At 33.7% G+C, this 16,622-nt stretch overlaps 1 protein-coding gene across 1 annotated transcript; it reads right to left on the minus strand.

Moving 5' to 3' along the window:
• Positions 1 to 2,960: 2,960 nt before the first annotated feature.
• LOC131675464 (uncharacterized) lies at positions 2,961 to 16,361 on the minus strand. The gene is made up of 8 exons (XM_058954449.1): positions 16,334 to 16,361; positions 15,067 to 15,363; positions 13,322 to 13,434; positions 10,567 to 10,570; positions 10,143 to 10,250; positions 3,535 to 3,629; positions 3,248 to 3,474; positions 2,961 to 3,168 (listed from the first exon to the last, which is right to left on the minus strand). The coding sequence occupies exons 1-8, from the start codon at positions 16,359 to 16,361 to the stop codon at positions 2,961 to 2,963; spliced, it is 1,080 nt and encodes a 359-aa protein (XP_058810432.1).
• Positions 16,362 to 16,622: the final 261 nt, after the last annotated feature.

A 16,622-nucleotide genomic window follows, 5' to 3' on the forward strand; every position in this document is an offset into this window, starting at 1 on the left:
GGGCGTTCTGAACGAGGTTCATCTTTTGTTGTTGTACGGCCGCGTTTAAATTCATTTACCCAGTTATAAACAGTCTTAAACACAGGGGCAGACTAGCCATGAACGGCGTTCAACTCAACTGTAATTTCTTTTAGTGTAAGGCCTTTGAAATGAAAATGTTTTATCATCGCTCGAAACCCTGTTTTTTTCCATTTTTCAAATAAACCAATATCTTTTTGTTCAACCAACACTCACAAAAAAACGACTTAATGAATTGAGCTAAAAATTGTACGATATCTAGTTAGTAGTATTGCCTGCCAAAATCATCATAATTTAAGCGTGACGAGCGTCATCTCTTGAATTTTGTTAAGACTTATTGACCCCCGCTCGTACTTCATTTTCACTTTTATTTTTATTTTTAATATGTTATTATTATTTAAATTACGATTTTATCATTATTTTCTTTTCGTAATCAATTTTACTTATAATTTTTTTTGTTAGTAGTTTTAATGATTTCTCTGTTCCACTGTTCTTGTCAGTGCTCAACCTCTTGGTACATCTCATTTTCCATCATTTAACTCACTAAGTCATGCTTCATAGCCAGTTCTCTTGCCAGTATATTCATGTGTGGTATGTCAACAATTATTAAGAGGGCCGTGTTTAACACTATGCTGTAGGTGTACGTGGTCCTTAGTACTATTATACTAATTGTTTTATGGTATCTAGAAATAGGTTGTGTATGTGTGTACCTGTTGAGCAAGTATATTTTTCAACAGTATTAGTATTTAATAATAGAAGTATTCTTGTAGTTTTATGGAGAATCCGGAGTATTCGAATGGACGTGGGTCAATGTCATTGCTAATTGGGGGTTAGAATTTGTAAGTGTTATTTTATCTGCTCTCTCTTTCTTATTTTTGCGTTATCTTTTATAATTACATTGAAGATTTTGAGGGGAAAAAATTTTATAATATGTCCTACTTCTCTTGCAATTGTTGCAATGTATCCTGGTGTCTTCGTAATGTTGTATGCAAATTCATCTGGGGAAACGGAATTTTGAAATGTTGTCCTTTTAATTTCGCATTTAGATTGTTATTAGATATACATGTAGATTATTAAGAAGATTCTCCAGTAAAATGAAAATCAAGAAATCGTCTTGAAATTAAAATGTATTGTAGGGAAAATATATACAAATGTTTGAGCGAAATCCCGGTAAGGCTGTCCAGCCATTTGTTGAAGAAATTAATATTACAAAAGTGGCTTTTATACACGGCGTCTTATGAAAACGTGTCCGAGTAGACGAATATTACTCTGAATTATGAAATGTAGAACCAAGATTTTTGTATAAATGGACATATTTTAGATTAATTATAATTCGAAGATTCATAATCTGTTTCGAAAATAGCAGATGTCCACACAATCTAAAGAGATAATAGACAACAAAGCAAGAAAAATCACTCGTTTTTCCTATCGAAATTGTAGACATCTTGAACTTGGCAACGTCACATGGGCAAGCCAATGACGTCCGGCGCGCGAAATCTTTGAAAAGTATAGCGAACAGAGCATTAGCAATATATGATTATTGCATTAAAAAATGATTTAAAAAATTATTAATTTATAATTATTAATGCTGATAATTGCTTAAATAATACAAAATATATTTGACATTGATAGTTACATGAAAATATTAAGGGTTATAACGGGGTTAATACCGTTTATTTATTTTAATGCGCGCGATCGTATCGAAGAGCGCGCGTGATTACCTACACGTTCAAACACGAAAACCGGAGAGCAGGAGGAAACAGATGTCAGTCAACCAACTATCTACTAATGCGAAATAAATACGTCGGAAATATCGTTAGTATCACAAGCGAGAACTTTTATTGCCTCTTAATATTACACTTCATTCGGCCCGCATGTTGACATGCCGCGCGCACGACAACAACATGCAGTGTCGGATCGCTCGCCGCTCATAGTTCGCTGAGTTATTACATGCAGGCTTTTTGTCGAGTATGAGAGATTAGTTATAGACAATTCTATCGCGATCGTGAAATTAAGCTGGCCAGCTTACCTTATTAACTCTCGCACGGGTAACAAAACAAATGAGATGAAGGAGGCTCGTACAGCACGCACTAGTCTTTCGGCAAAATGTTTATGTGCGGGCGATGGTACGTCTCGTTCACGGTTTCGCCCTCGATGCCGAAACTCTCCACTCACTCACACTTGCACGTACTCTGCTGGACGTAAGACTATCTCACAACTTCTCTCTCTCGTCTCTGCCTTCAGAAAACTCCGGAAAACGTCAAAGGTATTTTTGCTATCTGACTCTGCGATCGGATTCTAATCCTCGACTGGTTCGTTTTCGTACGCGCACGTTCCGTTACGTCTCATGCCGAATTCCTCTATACATTTCGCCCCAATCGGCAGGTGCTGCCCTCGCCGGCAGCCGCATGGTTGGGCTGTTAGCGCTAATACGATGTTTACCGTCACAGGGTTTAAAAATAAAACTGTGAGAGTGAATATATTTCAACAATCAATAATTTTAATTGATAGTTTATATAAATAAGACATGATAAATATCACAAAAATAAAATATGTCGTATAAAATCAAACACGTACATATAAATAATATAATTTTGGAACGAAGCTTAAAGCTTTGATTATACATTCTATAGTTTTTTTATGATTAGTGTCTCGAGGTCTTTTCCCAATCTTTTCACTCAATAACATTCTAACTCCGTCAGAACCGTCGTTTTTAAAGACATCACATAATAAATGTTTATCAATCCCAGTCTTCGCAATTTTCGTAATCGTATTTTGAGATATTGAAACTTCGAAACAAGAAAATGATAATTTTTGTAAATTTACTTAGTTCTGTATGGCTTTTGATTGTAAAATAGATGAAACAGTCCTTGTATTCTCTCGAATTTTATCACGATCAATTCCAATCACATTAAGCAATTTTGGTAACACTTGCATGTCAACTAACGCATTATGAGCTCTTGAAAATACTGAGCACCTAAGAAGTCCATGGTATGTGTACCCTGACTAAACTTTTTTTTCTCTTCCTGGCGATCCGGCACAATTTTTTTGGTAATTAATAATGAATCTGCAAAACCTTTAACAGCGATCTTGAATTCATCCAACATACTTATTTGTTTAAGGTGGTGTAATAAAACGTTGGCATCAAACCTATAGTAACAAATGTACAATAATATTAGATAGAATCGTAATTTTATCCTTTTATTCTCTTTGTTATTGCATAACTTACCGGAAATAATTATGTACTAGAAGAATAATAGTAGTGCCTTGTTCTTGAAGAAATTTCAAGAAATTATTTAACGCCGCTTTTATAGACACAGTATTGACCTTCCGGCCATTCGAAAAGATCTCTCCATTTACTAATGCGATCCCTGTAATTTCTGAAACTTTTGACGGGATACCTCTTGATGGCATTATGTATTCACAGAATGATCTCTCGCCAACTATGGCAGCAATCTAAAATCGTGAAATATTATTATAAGAACATTTTTTTGCGAGCAAAAATTCTTATATTACTTGGGTTATTTCAAGATTACTACAACCAGTAGTTTTCAAGTCAAAAATAATTGGCACCGCATCAGTATAATTTTCATTTTCTGAAATTGTGACACCTGAAAATGTATTTCATTTTGTTGTCAAGTTGTCATTACACCCTACCCATACAACAATAATTATCACATAACCTTGTCTATGTCAAAATCATCGGTCCTCACAGACCACCATACGCCATACGATGCATTAAATGCACGGACTGCATACATCATGTTGTTCTACACTATCCCAACCTAGAGTTACCTATAGACTCAATTCCTAAAACACCCGGCATTAACAGCTTTTTACCTTTCCGAACAAAAAACATCCGCTCTTTAAAACAATTTCATGAACACTACTCTAACTGCTTACAAATAGCCATGAAATATATAGCAGAGATAAGAGATATCCTTGAGAAACACACTGACCAAAACACACCTACACAAACACATTACACCGTTAGTAATCATCGCGACATCCAAGATAAAAATACAATGCTCAGCGAACTACTCAAACCCAGTACCACTTACCCTTCCGACTCGTCCCCACGAGTAGCACCGCTCCTGCTCCGTAGAAACTATAACACCTCCCCAACCACACTAATAAACATCTTTGACCAAATAGACAATTGGGAATGGATGAAGCTTTTTAACAAAATCGCTGTCAACGCTAGACAGAAATTAAAAAAAAAAAAACAACTCTTCCAGCTAACACCAGCAAAATTCCCCTACCCAGAGTACTTTTCATCAGTCTGCTAACTACCGTTATATGCCAAAATCAGACAACTACAAAGCAATATGATAGTCAGCCTGGAATCGCTTTTGAAAAAGGACCTACCATACGATTCATTCAAGAAAAATGGAATATTATCACCGCTCTCGACATCAACTTAGTGCTTAACTCTCATTACAATTTCACCCAAACACTGGAAAAAATATCTGCAGCTTGCAACACAATCGAGATAAACGATTTCATCAAAAATTCTATATACACAGCCTACGAAGAAACAAAAAAACTCCAACACATCAACGAAGCAGTCAGCACCTCTCTCAACGCGTACGCTTTTGACACACCCAACGGGGGGCGGGATGCCCTAGCATCGCTGGACAGCCTCTTACTCGAACATGCCAATAAGGCCCTTGAAGATGTCTTGTATATGCGCGAGAGTAATTTGACCGAACAAATGGGCGAGTATGACTTATCTTATATTACCGAAAATAATTTACAATCAGAGACAAATCTTTGCTTTTTAGAAAATCTCGCGCAGATTTCATTACTAGCGCAATGAGCCCAGTATATAATTCTACACACATTAGCCTTATTTTAGCCGAAATTAACAACATTTTACATAAGTTTACTTACATATCAACTGAAGTACGTCAACTCCTGCAAAACAAACAATTTTCTTTCAATCCGCAATTTTTGCTTAACGCGATAAAAACTATCAAGGCAATTACTAGTTCAAAGTTGCCAGTACATATGTCAAAAATCAATATCATAACACTACAACAAATCGCAGAAGTTAACGTAGTCTACTTTCGTAAGAACTTCATTGTCGAAGTAGTTTTTCCCCTTGTCGCAAGCAGCAATACACAGAGTTTTAAATTATATTCGCTGCCAGTATTTCAATATCCTAACAAAACTAACCAAATCGCTAAGTTCATTAGACCACAAAGTGATTACCTGACTGTGATAGAGGGAGAAGCTACCCATACCTTTGTAAGCAAGAATTTAATTGATAACGAGTGTAAACGTATTTTTTCCTTCTATCTGTGCCCGCGCCCGACTATACGCAAGCCAAACAATAATTCCTGCGAGTTTAATCTGTTAACATCACCCGAAGAATCAAATCTTGTATTTTGCCAACTTGAAAATAGCTCCGAAACTGACTATTATCTTATACCGACGTTACAAAATAATTTTTTGCTATACTCAGTGACTCTCAATACATCCTTTGATATTAATTGTAACGGCGTAGTACAACCCTTTCCTTTGAATGGTACCGGATTAATACAGATTCCCCAGCCGTGTGAACTTAGAACAAGCCACCATATTTATTTAGGGGCTAAGAAAAAACTAAAGGCGGAAAATTTTGTAATTCCAAAAATCTCTTTAATAACTACAGACTACTATAATGAAAAGCCCAAACACAAATAATAATCAGAACAGTTACGAGCACATGGATCGAGCGAAATTATTGCACGTATATTTAACTTTAGGTGTAACCATTGTAATCGTTGTCGTATCCGCAATCGCAGTAAGTTGCATACTCTGCGCATATAGAGTGTGCAGTAACAAAGACCGCGGGTTCGATAATATACCAATGCAAGAACTTAATCCACCCTTAACTCCTCAAAAAAGAATGATCTGCAAATCTGCACAGACATTACTTGACGGAAAATATTTTAGGCTACCAATCAACTACGACACTCCTCACTTCCCACCCGTGGCCGTGCAAGTGGTCCCACTCCAAAAATCCGAAGCGACAGACACTCCTCCAACTCTTCCCGCTCTCTAAAATAAAAAAGGTATAAAAACGCTAACATACCCCCCTGTCATATCAGACACTCCATAAAATCAGCACGATGAAACGCACGGCAACTACCACACTCGGCCCGCCATGCAAGAAGGCTAATCGATCCTGGACGACGGAACAAATATGCAACAGTCGGACGTCGGCAGCAACAATGGAACGACTATTTGCAAGATGGGAGAACCGGAAGGCCCAGACGAGCATGCAACATCCCGAACTGCCGCTATTAGATGACGATGGAGGCTGGAACTACCACGAGCTGACGCAGTATATTTTCCAGGAGGCTCATCACGGACACCTGCACTTAAGATTCCTCTTCGAGGAAACCTATGGAGGAGAGGGATTCGGACGAGCCACTTTCAATCCATGTCGTGTGTGCGTCAAGACACCGCACATTGGCAGGGATGCTTCTTCTGCCGAGCACGCGTAGCAGTCGCTTCAAAGGATCAACAACTAGCCATGGAGGCCGAATGTGTCCACCCGGAGCATTTTATGCTCAGTAATGCTTCCTGTGCCAGATATATTGGCAAGGAGTTTTTATGTAGGTTCCAGAGGTGCTTGCAGGTTCATCGTTTGGAGTTGCTGTAATCCTATCCCCAGTTCTTCCTATTCTTATAATAATTGAATAATAATAAATAATAATAATAATTACAAAAACAAAAAAACAACACAAAAAAAAAATAATATATATATATATGTAAAATATATATAACACAAAAAAATCTTGACAAATATGTAGAATGATAAGACACAAAAAAGAAGACAAAAAAGTTTACTCATACCAAATAGTTGCAGTAGCGTTCGGAGAACGCTAGTCCCTTGCTCTATCAGCAAAGGACTCCGAGGGGTGGGCATGTCACGTCGATACGAAAGAATAAGTATGTGACGAATTATGAGTTATGGTAACAAACCGGGTATCGGTAATTTAATTTTCTACTGTACCAACCCTCCCGGGAAGATTTGTAAATCTATCTAGCGGGATAGATTAGTCTAAGCACGTCTCCATAATATTTCCGCGAATATTACTCATCGCATATTGAATTGGCGAAAACACAGGAAGGGGCATATCAGCCTACGGTATAAAAAGGCTGGATTGGAATTCGCACAACACAGTACGCAGTACACAGTCGACAATTCAGCAGTTTGATAGTTTCGCAAAGTTATTTTTTAAGTCTAACTATCCGGCTACTTAGAACCGGGATTATACTCTGTTAAGTATTATAATTGTCTTTAAACAATAAACCTTAAATCAAGCGCAAACACCTGAGACTGTTCGTAAAAAACCTCTTCTGAAATCTAATCCTCATAAGGTAAGAAACTATGTTATCTACTTAAAACACCCTACGTATAATAAAGGCACTATCCCTTTAACCAACCTCTGCTTAACTCCTGACTAAGATCCAACCTTTGCCAACGCGACAATATTTGAATATATTATTACGTCTGGCTGTAACATCTCCTCGCCTAGACATAACAATATATTATTATTATTCACTAATTGAACAGCCAAGTCGGGCTCCATTGCTTTTGAGCTGCCGTCAAAATTTTTTCGACAGTTGTGGTCTTCTTTCTTGTGACCAAGAGAACATTTGATGCATTTTTTACTCCGACTTCCAAAACTCAAGATTTTTCCTGTTTCCTTGCCAATTAACGACGATTGACCTGTTGAACAGTTCAACCACATAAGTGTTTGTCTTTCCAAATAAAAAAATTAAATAGATTATTATAATTGTTAAAGTTACTGTATTTTTGTTAATGTGTAAATAGTTGAACGAAAAAAAATTATTGAAACTTTTTTTATCAAGAATACGATTAGTTTTTCAAAAAAAATTTCCAGCGATTTAACCCATTAACGTCCAAAATGTCAAAATTTCTTGCACGTTTTCAAAGTGATTTTTTCCTATGTAATTGGCGTTGAAAAAATTCTTGAACCACATATTCTGATGTAAAATTGCATGCTCTTTCAGAATCCGTTGCCAAAATCATGATAAAACTCACAGGAAAAGAGATATGCTCGATTGAAACATAAAAAACACCTAAATTTTCGAAAAAAAAAATTTTTAGGATTTTTTTTCGAAGTGTTACGGTGAAGATATCACCTTGCGACCGTGATCAAAGGTGATCATGGGATTTGAAGTTTAACAGGGAATTTTTTTGTTTACCTTGAACCATCGCTTCTTTACAAAATGGCGGAAAAAACGAATTTTTTTTTTTTCAATCTTCATCAACTTTTTTCTCAAAATCTATGGTCTTTAGAAAAAAATTCATAAAAACAAAAATGCCTTAGAATCGCTCGAGGAACATTCTCAAATTTTTTCAGAATTTTTTGAGACAATTTTTGATTTTCCGGGAAACTTGGGAAATGGAATTTTCAAAAATGTCTCCAAAAATTCTGAAAAAATTTTAGGATGTTTCTCGAGTGATTCTAAGACATTTCTGTTCTTATGAATTTTTTTCTAAAGTCCATAGATTTCGAGAAAAAAATTGATAAAATGAACATAGCGGCCGAAACGAATTTTTATTTTTTCAACTTTATCAATTTTTTTCTCGAAATCTATGGACTTTAGAAAAAAATTCATAAGAACAGAAATGTCTTAGAATCACTCGAGAAACATTCTAAAATTTTTTCAGAATTTTTGGAGACATTTTTGAAAATTCCATTTCCCAAGTTTCCCGGAAAATCAAAAATTGTCTCAAAAAATTCTGAAAAAATTTGAGAATGTTTTTATGAATTTTTTTCTAAAGACCATAGATTTTGAGAAAAAAGTTGATGAAGATTGAAAAAAAAAAAATTCGTTTTTTCCGCCATTTTGTAAAGAAGCGATGGTTCAAGGTAAACAAAAAAATTCCCTGTTAAACTTCAAATCCCATGATCACCTTTGATCACGGTCGCAAGGTGATATCTTCAACGTAACACTTCGAAAAAAAAATCCTAAAAATTTTTTTTTTCGAAAATTTAGGTGTTTTTTATGTTTCAATCGAGCATATCTCTTTTCCTGTGAGTTTTATCATGATTCTGGCAACGGATTCTGAAAAAGCATGCAATTTTACATCAGAATATGTGGTTCAAGAATTTTTTCAACGCCAATTACATAGGAAAAAATCACTTTGAAAACGTGCAAGAAATTTTGACATTTTGGGCGTTAATGGGTTAAAAAAAAAATGTAGCACTTGTTGTAAAGCATAATATTCAAATAATTTTAAAGTATTCTATACAATGGTGTACGTCAAAATTAAAATTCAAACTTTTAACCAGAAATGCTGTTATAAGAATGCCCGGCTCCTCTTTTTTGCCAACCAGTATCTATTGAAGTACTAAGTTCTTTGATAGTTTTATTTTCAAAAACATTTGTATCGCAAGACATTTGTTTATTCATATCCATTTGTATATTTTCTTCTCCACCTCTGAAACACGCAACAAGGAAAGATAACATCCATACATGACTCATACGATCATTTATCAATTATATTTCATGTATTCTTGTTTTCCAACTGATGGCAATAATATCCAACTAAAATCACTGCTCTACCGTATAATTCATAAAACAATTATAAAGAAAATTTTAATTTCATAATTAGCTCCCAATTTTCCAATGCAACATTAATTAAAACTAAAAAAAATGATTAAAATAACCTAACTTTTATATGCAGCTCACAGCTTTCCAAAATAAAAAATATCACAATGATATTTCACAATTGTATTCTTTTTTTTGACATATTCCGGAAAATCTTTATTCGTGTTTGATCTTTTAAAACTGTTACAAAATATAGATAACTATTTTTAAAAAATTATTCATGCGTTTGTCGAATAATAATTATGTGATGTAATGCAATTCAAAAAAGTATTCTACGTATATGTGATGTGATAAAATAAAAAAAAAAGGACTTTATGACTATGATTAAACAAATCTTTCACATAATCAAATACTGAAAATAATGACGACTCGTTCAATAAAAATATCTTACGACTTGTCATTCTGATGGAGCTGTACAGTTAATTCTATTTCTTCCTTTACCGCGACCTCACAGCTATCTCATGCAAGCTCCTCTATTTTATTACCCACAGTTCTTTCATGTTTCTTTAGCGTACTTTGAGATATAGTACGAATGTTGAGCTCTGACAATATCGTATTAATTTGCGTTTCGTCAGCTCCAGCATCAAGCATACCTATAACGGAAATTATAAAATTATCTTGAGCACTAACAGTAAATTTGTTCATATCATATCAAAAATTTTAATGAATTATCGATGGCAAATTTCAAGTTTACGGCATACTCTGTTTGCACCTTTGTATTAGTAGATACAATAAAAAATGCCAAATATTCAAGGCACTGCACTTTCAACATACTGGCAAGTCCATATCGTTTTTCGCTAATTAAGTTTCTCAATAACAGTGGCTTATTGCATTTTGTGCACCATAGTTCACGTGCTAAAGTATTTATTTCTACGATTCTACGATCATCACATGGAATTTTGAACTTACCACACTGTAAGATTAAATTTTTATTATTAAATAAGTACTGTACTCTACGTCGATATTGATTTTGTTTACATTTTCAAGATAAAATGGCAGGTATGACTTATTTTATTAGTAGATGTCTTTTTTTCACAATTTATCTTTTTTAGATTCAAGTGAACTTTTTCTCTGTGTAATTGCACTTTTCTTTTAACAAATTGACCATTTTTTGCTCGCCCACGATCCATTTTTAACAGTAAAATTAATAAGAACAGTCAAGTAACATCCTGATATTAGAAGGGTTATGTTGACTTTCTGATTCTTGCGAGCGCCTCGATAAAATCAGGGCCGTGCGATACTTTTTCTGTCGTAAGCACCGAGTGCGACGTTGCCAGATTCAAAATGTTTGAAATTTCAACAATTTTTTCAAAGTCGCTAAACGTATTGAGATCATTCTCACATCCAATATTAATGCACTAACATAAATAAGATAGTTTTCGAACATACAATCTGCTAGAATTTGATTAATTTAATGGTATTTGGTTAGCCCCACGCGGGCCACCCTTGTGATACGGCCCGTCACTGGAGAACCTCCTTAAGTTGTCTCCTGAAATATTTTCGTACATATACGAATTTCAAATTGACATATGTAAACAGGTCTAAGTTCACGCTGTCTCGGTTACTAACCATGTCATTTTCGAATTTATAGGTATTTAAATAATTGTCTTATTCGACAATAAATAGTTTTAGCTATTTCATTTTTATCAATTCTCTGTTACACCATACTATTTTATGTTCAGCTGTTAAGGCGAATGTTATTGCGCTAGAACTTAACATGTAAACTATTTCGTGATTCCAGTTCCGTGTGTGAGTTGGAATCGTTTGTGATTTAATTTGTAGATGTACTCGTATTCTTGTAATATGTCGGGTAATATTGAAGTTTATTAATTATATTATTATTGATTTCAAATGTCATTTTTTCTTCTGATAACCAACTTCTAATAACTAATGGCGAGAATAAAAAATAAGTGCTTTTCTGATCATCGTACATATTTATACAAAAAATAAAATTTCTGTTATACAATTTAAAATATAAATTATAAATAAATATTATATATATAATCGATAATTATTTTATAAATCATAGATAGCATCAGTTCCATATAATTTCCATATAATAACTGGACCCAACTTAAGCGGAAAAACTACTTATTTGAAGCAGATAATTTTAATACACATACTTGCACAGGTAATTGAAATTTTCATTCTAATATCATTTTTTGAATTTATCGTCAAAATAATGAATAATTTTTATAATTATTATTTACGACACTGCAATTTCGAATGAATAATAGGAAATTCAAAATAGATAAATATTTTCATCTAAAAAGATCAAAAGATCTGCAAAAATTATTATCAGGAATAAATTTTCGACTGGCAGAAGAAAAAAAAGATAGCAAGTCTGAACAAGTTTATCTGACGCTCGCCTTGCTCTTTTCCGCTCTTTCCCCGGTGCAACCTAAATTTACGAATGGTGGTGCTTATGAGTTTACGTGGTAACTAGCCGATTGATTTTGCGTTCATACAGAGCTAGACGCCCAGCGTTATTAATAATATCATCGTTCCATTCATAAGTCACTAGCCTTTACGTGACAACTGCTGTTCAACTTTTGTCCATCTGCTAGGCCGTTGCGTAATTTGTAATCTGCAACAACAATATCAAGCACCAAGTACGCAAAAATTATTAGATTCGTCAGTATCTCTTTTTGTTTTACGTATATTGAACAATTTTTTTTTTTTTTTTTATTTCCAAAGTAAATTTACAATCTGTCCATAAACAATAAGTAAATGGTATTATTAAATCTACAACAATTACAATTTTACTTGCATGATTACATAAGGGTACTTCTCCAGTGATCAGTACCAGTACATTAATACATTCATATATTAATTAAAACAAACTAACCCTATTTTTGTGTAAATGGTGTTTTATATTTTTTGAACCTTGAAGTTGTTGGTGTTGAGACGATTAGTTCCTTGGCTAGTTGATTTGGATGCTCTGCAATCCGGGTGGTATATCTGCTGGAGGCTGCTTCTATTTCTTCTTTTACTGTCATTATGTTGATATCTTTTCGTATATATTCATTTGTTATAAACCATGGTGCGTTTATGATATTTCTTAATGTTTTGTTCTGGAATCTTTCGATGATATTAATGTTGGATTTTGTGGCTGTACCCCAGAGTTGTATGCCATATATCCAAACTTATGGTTTATGGATTTGTAAATCAGTAATTTGTTTTTAATTGAAAGCTTAGAATACCTCCCTAGTAGCCAATAATATTTTCTTGTCTGTAGATTTAGTTGTTTCCGATTTGTCCAGATATGATCTCTCCACGTTAGTCGTCGATCCAGGTGCATTCCGAGATATTTTGCTTTGTCTCCTTGTGGAATTGTTTTATTATCTATGTTTACCGGTGGGCATGAGCTTCTTTTTTTGGTATAAGTAACTTGTATTGATTTCGATTCGTTGATCATTATCCTCCATTTATTAAACCAGTTAAGTGCTGTATCCAGGTATTGCTGCATAATACGAGTAGCTGTAGTTTCATTGGCATGTGATATTAAGATTGCTGTATCATCGGCATACGTGGCGATGTTGACATTTTCCATTTTAGGGAGATCATGGGTGTACATTAAATACAATATAGGGCCAAGAACGCTTCCTTGCGGGACGCCGGCTTTTATTGTGCGTAGATCTGATGTTTCATTATTTATTCTTACTTTGAACGTTCTGGAGTTTAAGTAAGATTCTAGTAACAAGTAGAGTTGTTCTGGTAAAATTTTATTAAGTTTGTATAAAAGTCCTTGGTGCCAGACTTTGTCAAAATCTTGGACTACATCAAGAAATATAGCATTATAGTATTCGTTTTTTTCGAAGGTGTTTCTTATTATAGTGGTTACTCTATTTATTTGTTCTATTGTGGCATGATTATTACGGAAACCGAATTGGTGGTCAGGTATTATTTTTTGATCTAATAATATTTAATTTAACCTTTTAGCTATTATTTTTTCGCAGATTTTAGAAAGTATAGGCATCAGACTAATTGGCCTGTAAGATGTAACATTTTGCAGCGGTTTTCCCGGTTTTGGTATGAGTATTATTGTTGCTGTTTTCCAAATCGTAGGAAAATAGTTTAAACGAAATATTGAGTTTAACACGATAGTTATGTATCTTATTGCTTTGGTAGGAAGTTCTTTCAGTAGTTTTGCATTAATATTATCATGTCCAGAGCTTTTCTTGTTTTTTAACTGATGAATTATATGACTTATTTCTTTTGCTTTTATATTGTTAAACGTATGGTGATTATTATTATTTTTTTACATGCTAATTAGTAAATTTAGTTCTTCCTCTTTCGTTATTTTACGTTGAGGTGGGCTGAATACATATTGTAAATGTGTGGCGAAAGTATTAGCTTTATCGATATTTGTTTTTGCCCACGTCTTATCGTTTTTTAAGATGGGAGGTAAAAATTTTTACGGTTGATTATTTTTTTGGTTGCTTTCCAAAGTGAGTAGTCAGATGCCTCCGTTGCAGTTAGGTTCATTAAATAGTTATTTATATTTTAATTTTTTTCATCGTAAAGTATTTTTTTAAGTTCTTTAATTGATCTGTTGTATTTTGTTTTGTCAGTTTTTAGTCTAGTCTGCTGCCATATTTTTCTTAGCATTCATTTTTCTTTAATTTTGTCGGTAACTATTTTAGAGTTTGTTGTAATTGTTTTTTTATTTATCGAAAATTCCGGAGTTGCAAATTTAACGGCATTATAAATATTGTTATTAAGGTTTTTAATTGCTATATGTATCAATATCTTGTTTTGTTTTTAATGGTATACTATACAAGAAAGTTTTTCATTTTAGGGGGTATCCTCGTGTAAATGGCAAAAAAAGAATGCGATTTTTAGGATTTTTTTTTTAAAACACTATACAATATTTTCATTTGAAATTCGAACAGGTCCTCAACGTTTATTTCAGCATACAAAAAAAAATTTTCTTTTTCAATTATTACAAATAGTTGAAGCTTAATATATTATTGAAGGAACACACAATTTTTTTTTTTCGTTTTGTGCCACGTTTAATGATCGCTGTATCAATCTGAAACATACCAAAAACATTTTTTTGTTATTATAGTACGAAAAACTCGTCGATAAACTATATTTACGATTATAAAAAAATTTACTAAAAAAATGGCTGACTTTTAAACAAATTAAGAAAAAATTTTTTTTATTTTTATTGCAAAAAAAATGGTTAAATAATAATTTTTTTCAAAATCCTTTTAGTTTGTCGACTAGATAATTAAATTACCTTTAAAATGGTATTTTTTTTTTCGATACGTTAAAAATTCGCGGAGTAATCGTCGGCAGAAACTCGAAAAATCATTTTTCGAGGAAACTCGAGAAAACGCGTTTGCAATAAATCAAAATTTCTTTTTTCGTATTTTCACTTTCAAAAGCATTTTTTGAATTTACCTGCAATGCCTGGTCCATAGAGCAAATCTTCTGACTTTTCTAAGTGCACATTTTCCGCTGCATTTTTCATTTTCTTCAATAATCGAGCTTCTTTTGAGCAACTCTCACTTCGAGCATCTTGCCGCTTGACTCGCTCTTGGTCCACTGTTTTCGCATAACTGGCTGTAACATTACCGACTTGCAAATCTAATATCCTCATCATCTTCAAAATGCCTTTGAATCCATCATTTAAAACTACAGCAGCAATATAAACAGCAATTTCAACAGTTTTAGGGCCAGAATGTAAATGTTTTGGAGCTAGACGCCACACGAGCGCGTTGAAACTTTCGTTGGCGTTTTGAGTGTAACCGCCTAAGCACCTTTTCAATAAATCTTCTTTCGAAAGATCTTTACCTTATAACTAGAATCAATATAATCGTTGCTCAGTTCAGAAGAGCATTCAAATCGTACGTCCGAACTGCTCGTGCGCTACGAGTGATTCATACTGAACAATCATTTCGTTTTCGTTCGGGATGAACGGTTCGACTCTCCCTTGTCTGAGTATTTTTGCTTATGTACGCTCGCTATTTGAATTCGGATGTGATGTTAAATATCACCAAAACGTGGACTAAAGAATATTACAAGTATTTAACAAGAAAACAAATATATTCTACAACAAAAAAAAAAATGATCGGCCCACCTTGGAGGCCAAATTATAAAATGAGCTTCTCAGTTGGAACCGCAATGATCCCTTTAAATATAAAGAAAAGCCAGCTATCACTTGGTTCAAGTGTATTGTTTGATCCTAGAGAGTATATATTCGACTAGTTGTGAGTTGAACAGGCTATTTGCAGGCTCGATTGTTATTGCAGCAATATCATTAACAAAAGTATAACTCTCAAATTCGTAAAGAGCGTCACAAGACTTAGCTTTACTAAAAGCGCGTACATAGTAAATTTACTAGTAAATGAGCAAAGAAAGCAGGTGAAAGTATAAATAACGATGTTTTATGAATAACATAAGCATTTAATCTGTAAAAAATAAATACTACAAAAGTAGTGTCGTATAAAAGAACTATCTAAGAGAGTAAACAGCAGAGATAAAGAGACTGAATGAGTAACGGGAGAGTTGGTTTACGAATACAATGTTCAGCAACTGTATGAGATCCAACGTACGGGACCAATGATTAACAAATGTAAAGAAAAATACAGCAAATATTAAAAAAGACTATTGAAGTATACGAGTATAACCTCGTCTCCATTGTTTGTATAGGCCTTCCAATGAGTACCTGGATCATTTTCATGATCTACATTCATAATAGCTGATTCTTGATACCGTGATCATTAGCTGGCAAGACATTATGCATAAAAACTCTTTTAATATTATCAATTTTCATTAAATGAGCATATTTTTTTATAACTAGATCTGTTATTGGACGATTAGGTAAAGCTATTTTAAGCATTTTATTAGACTTCTTCAATTGACATACAGTTTGAGGCGTAAACCATAATCTCTATTATATAGCTTCAAGTGAAAACTTTTCTCTGTTCCTCTGTAACAATTGCTTTCATAGTTTA

The sequence above is a fragment of the Phymastichus coffea genome, unplaced genomic scaffold (genome assembly GCF_024137745.1).
Source record: "Phymastichus coffea isolate CEN01 unplaced genomic scaffold, Cenicafe_Pcof_1.1 PCOF00022, whole genome shotgun sequence".
Classification (NCBI taxonomy): Eukaryota; Metazoa; Arthropoda; class Insecta; order Hymenoptera; family Eulophidae; genus Phymastichus; species Phymastichus coffea.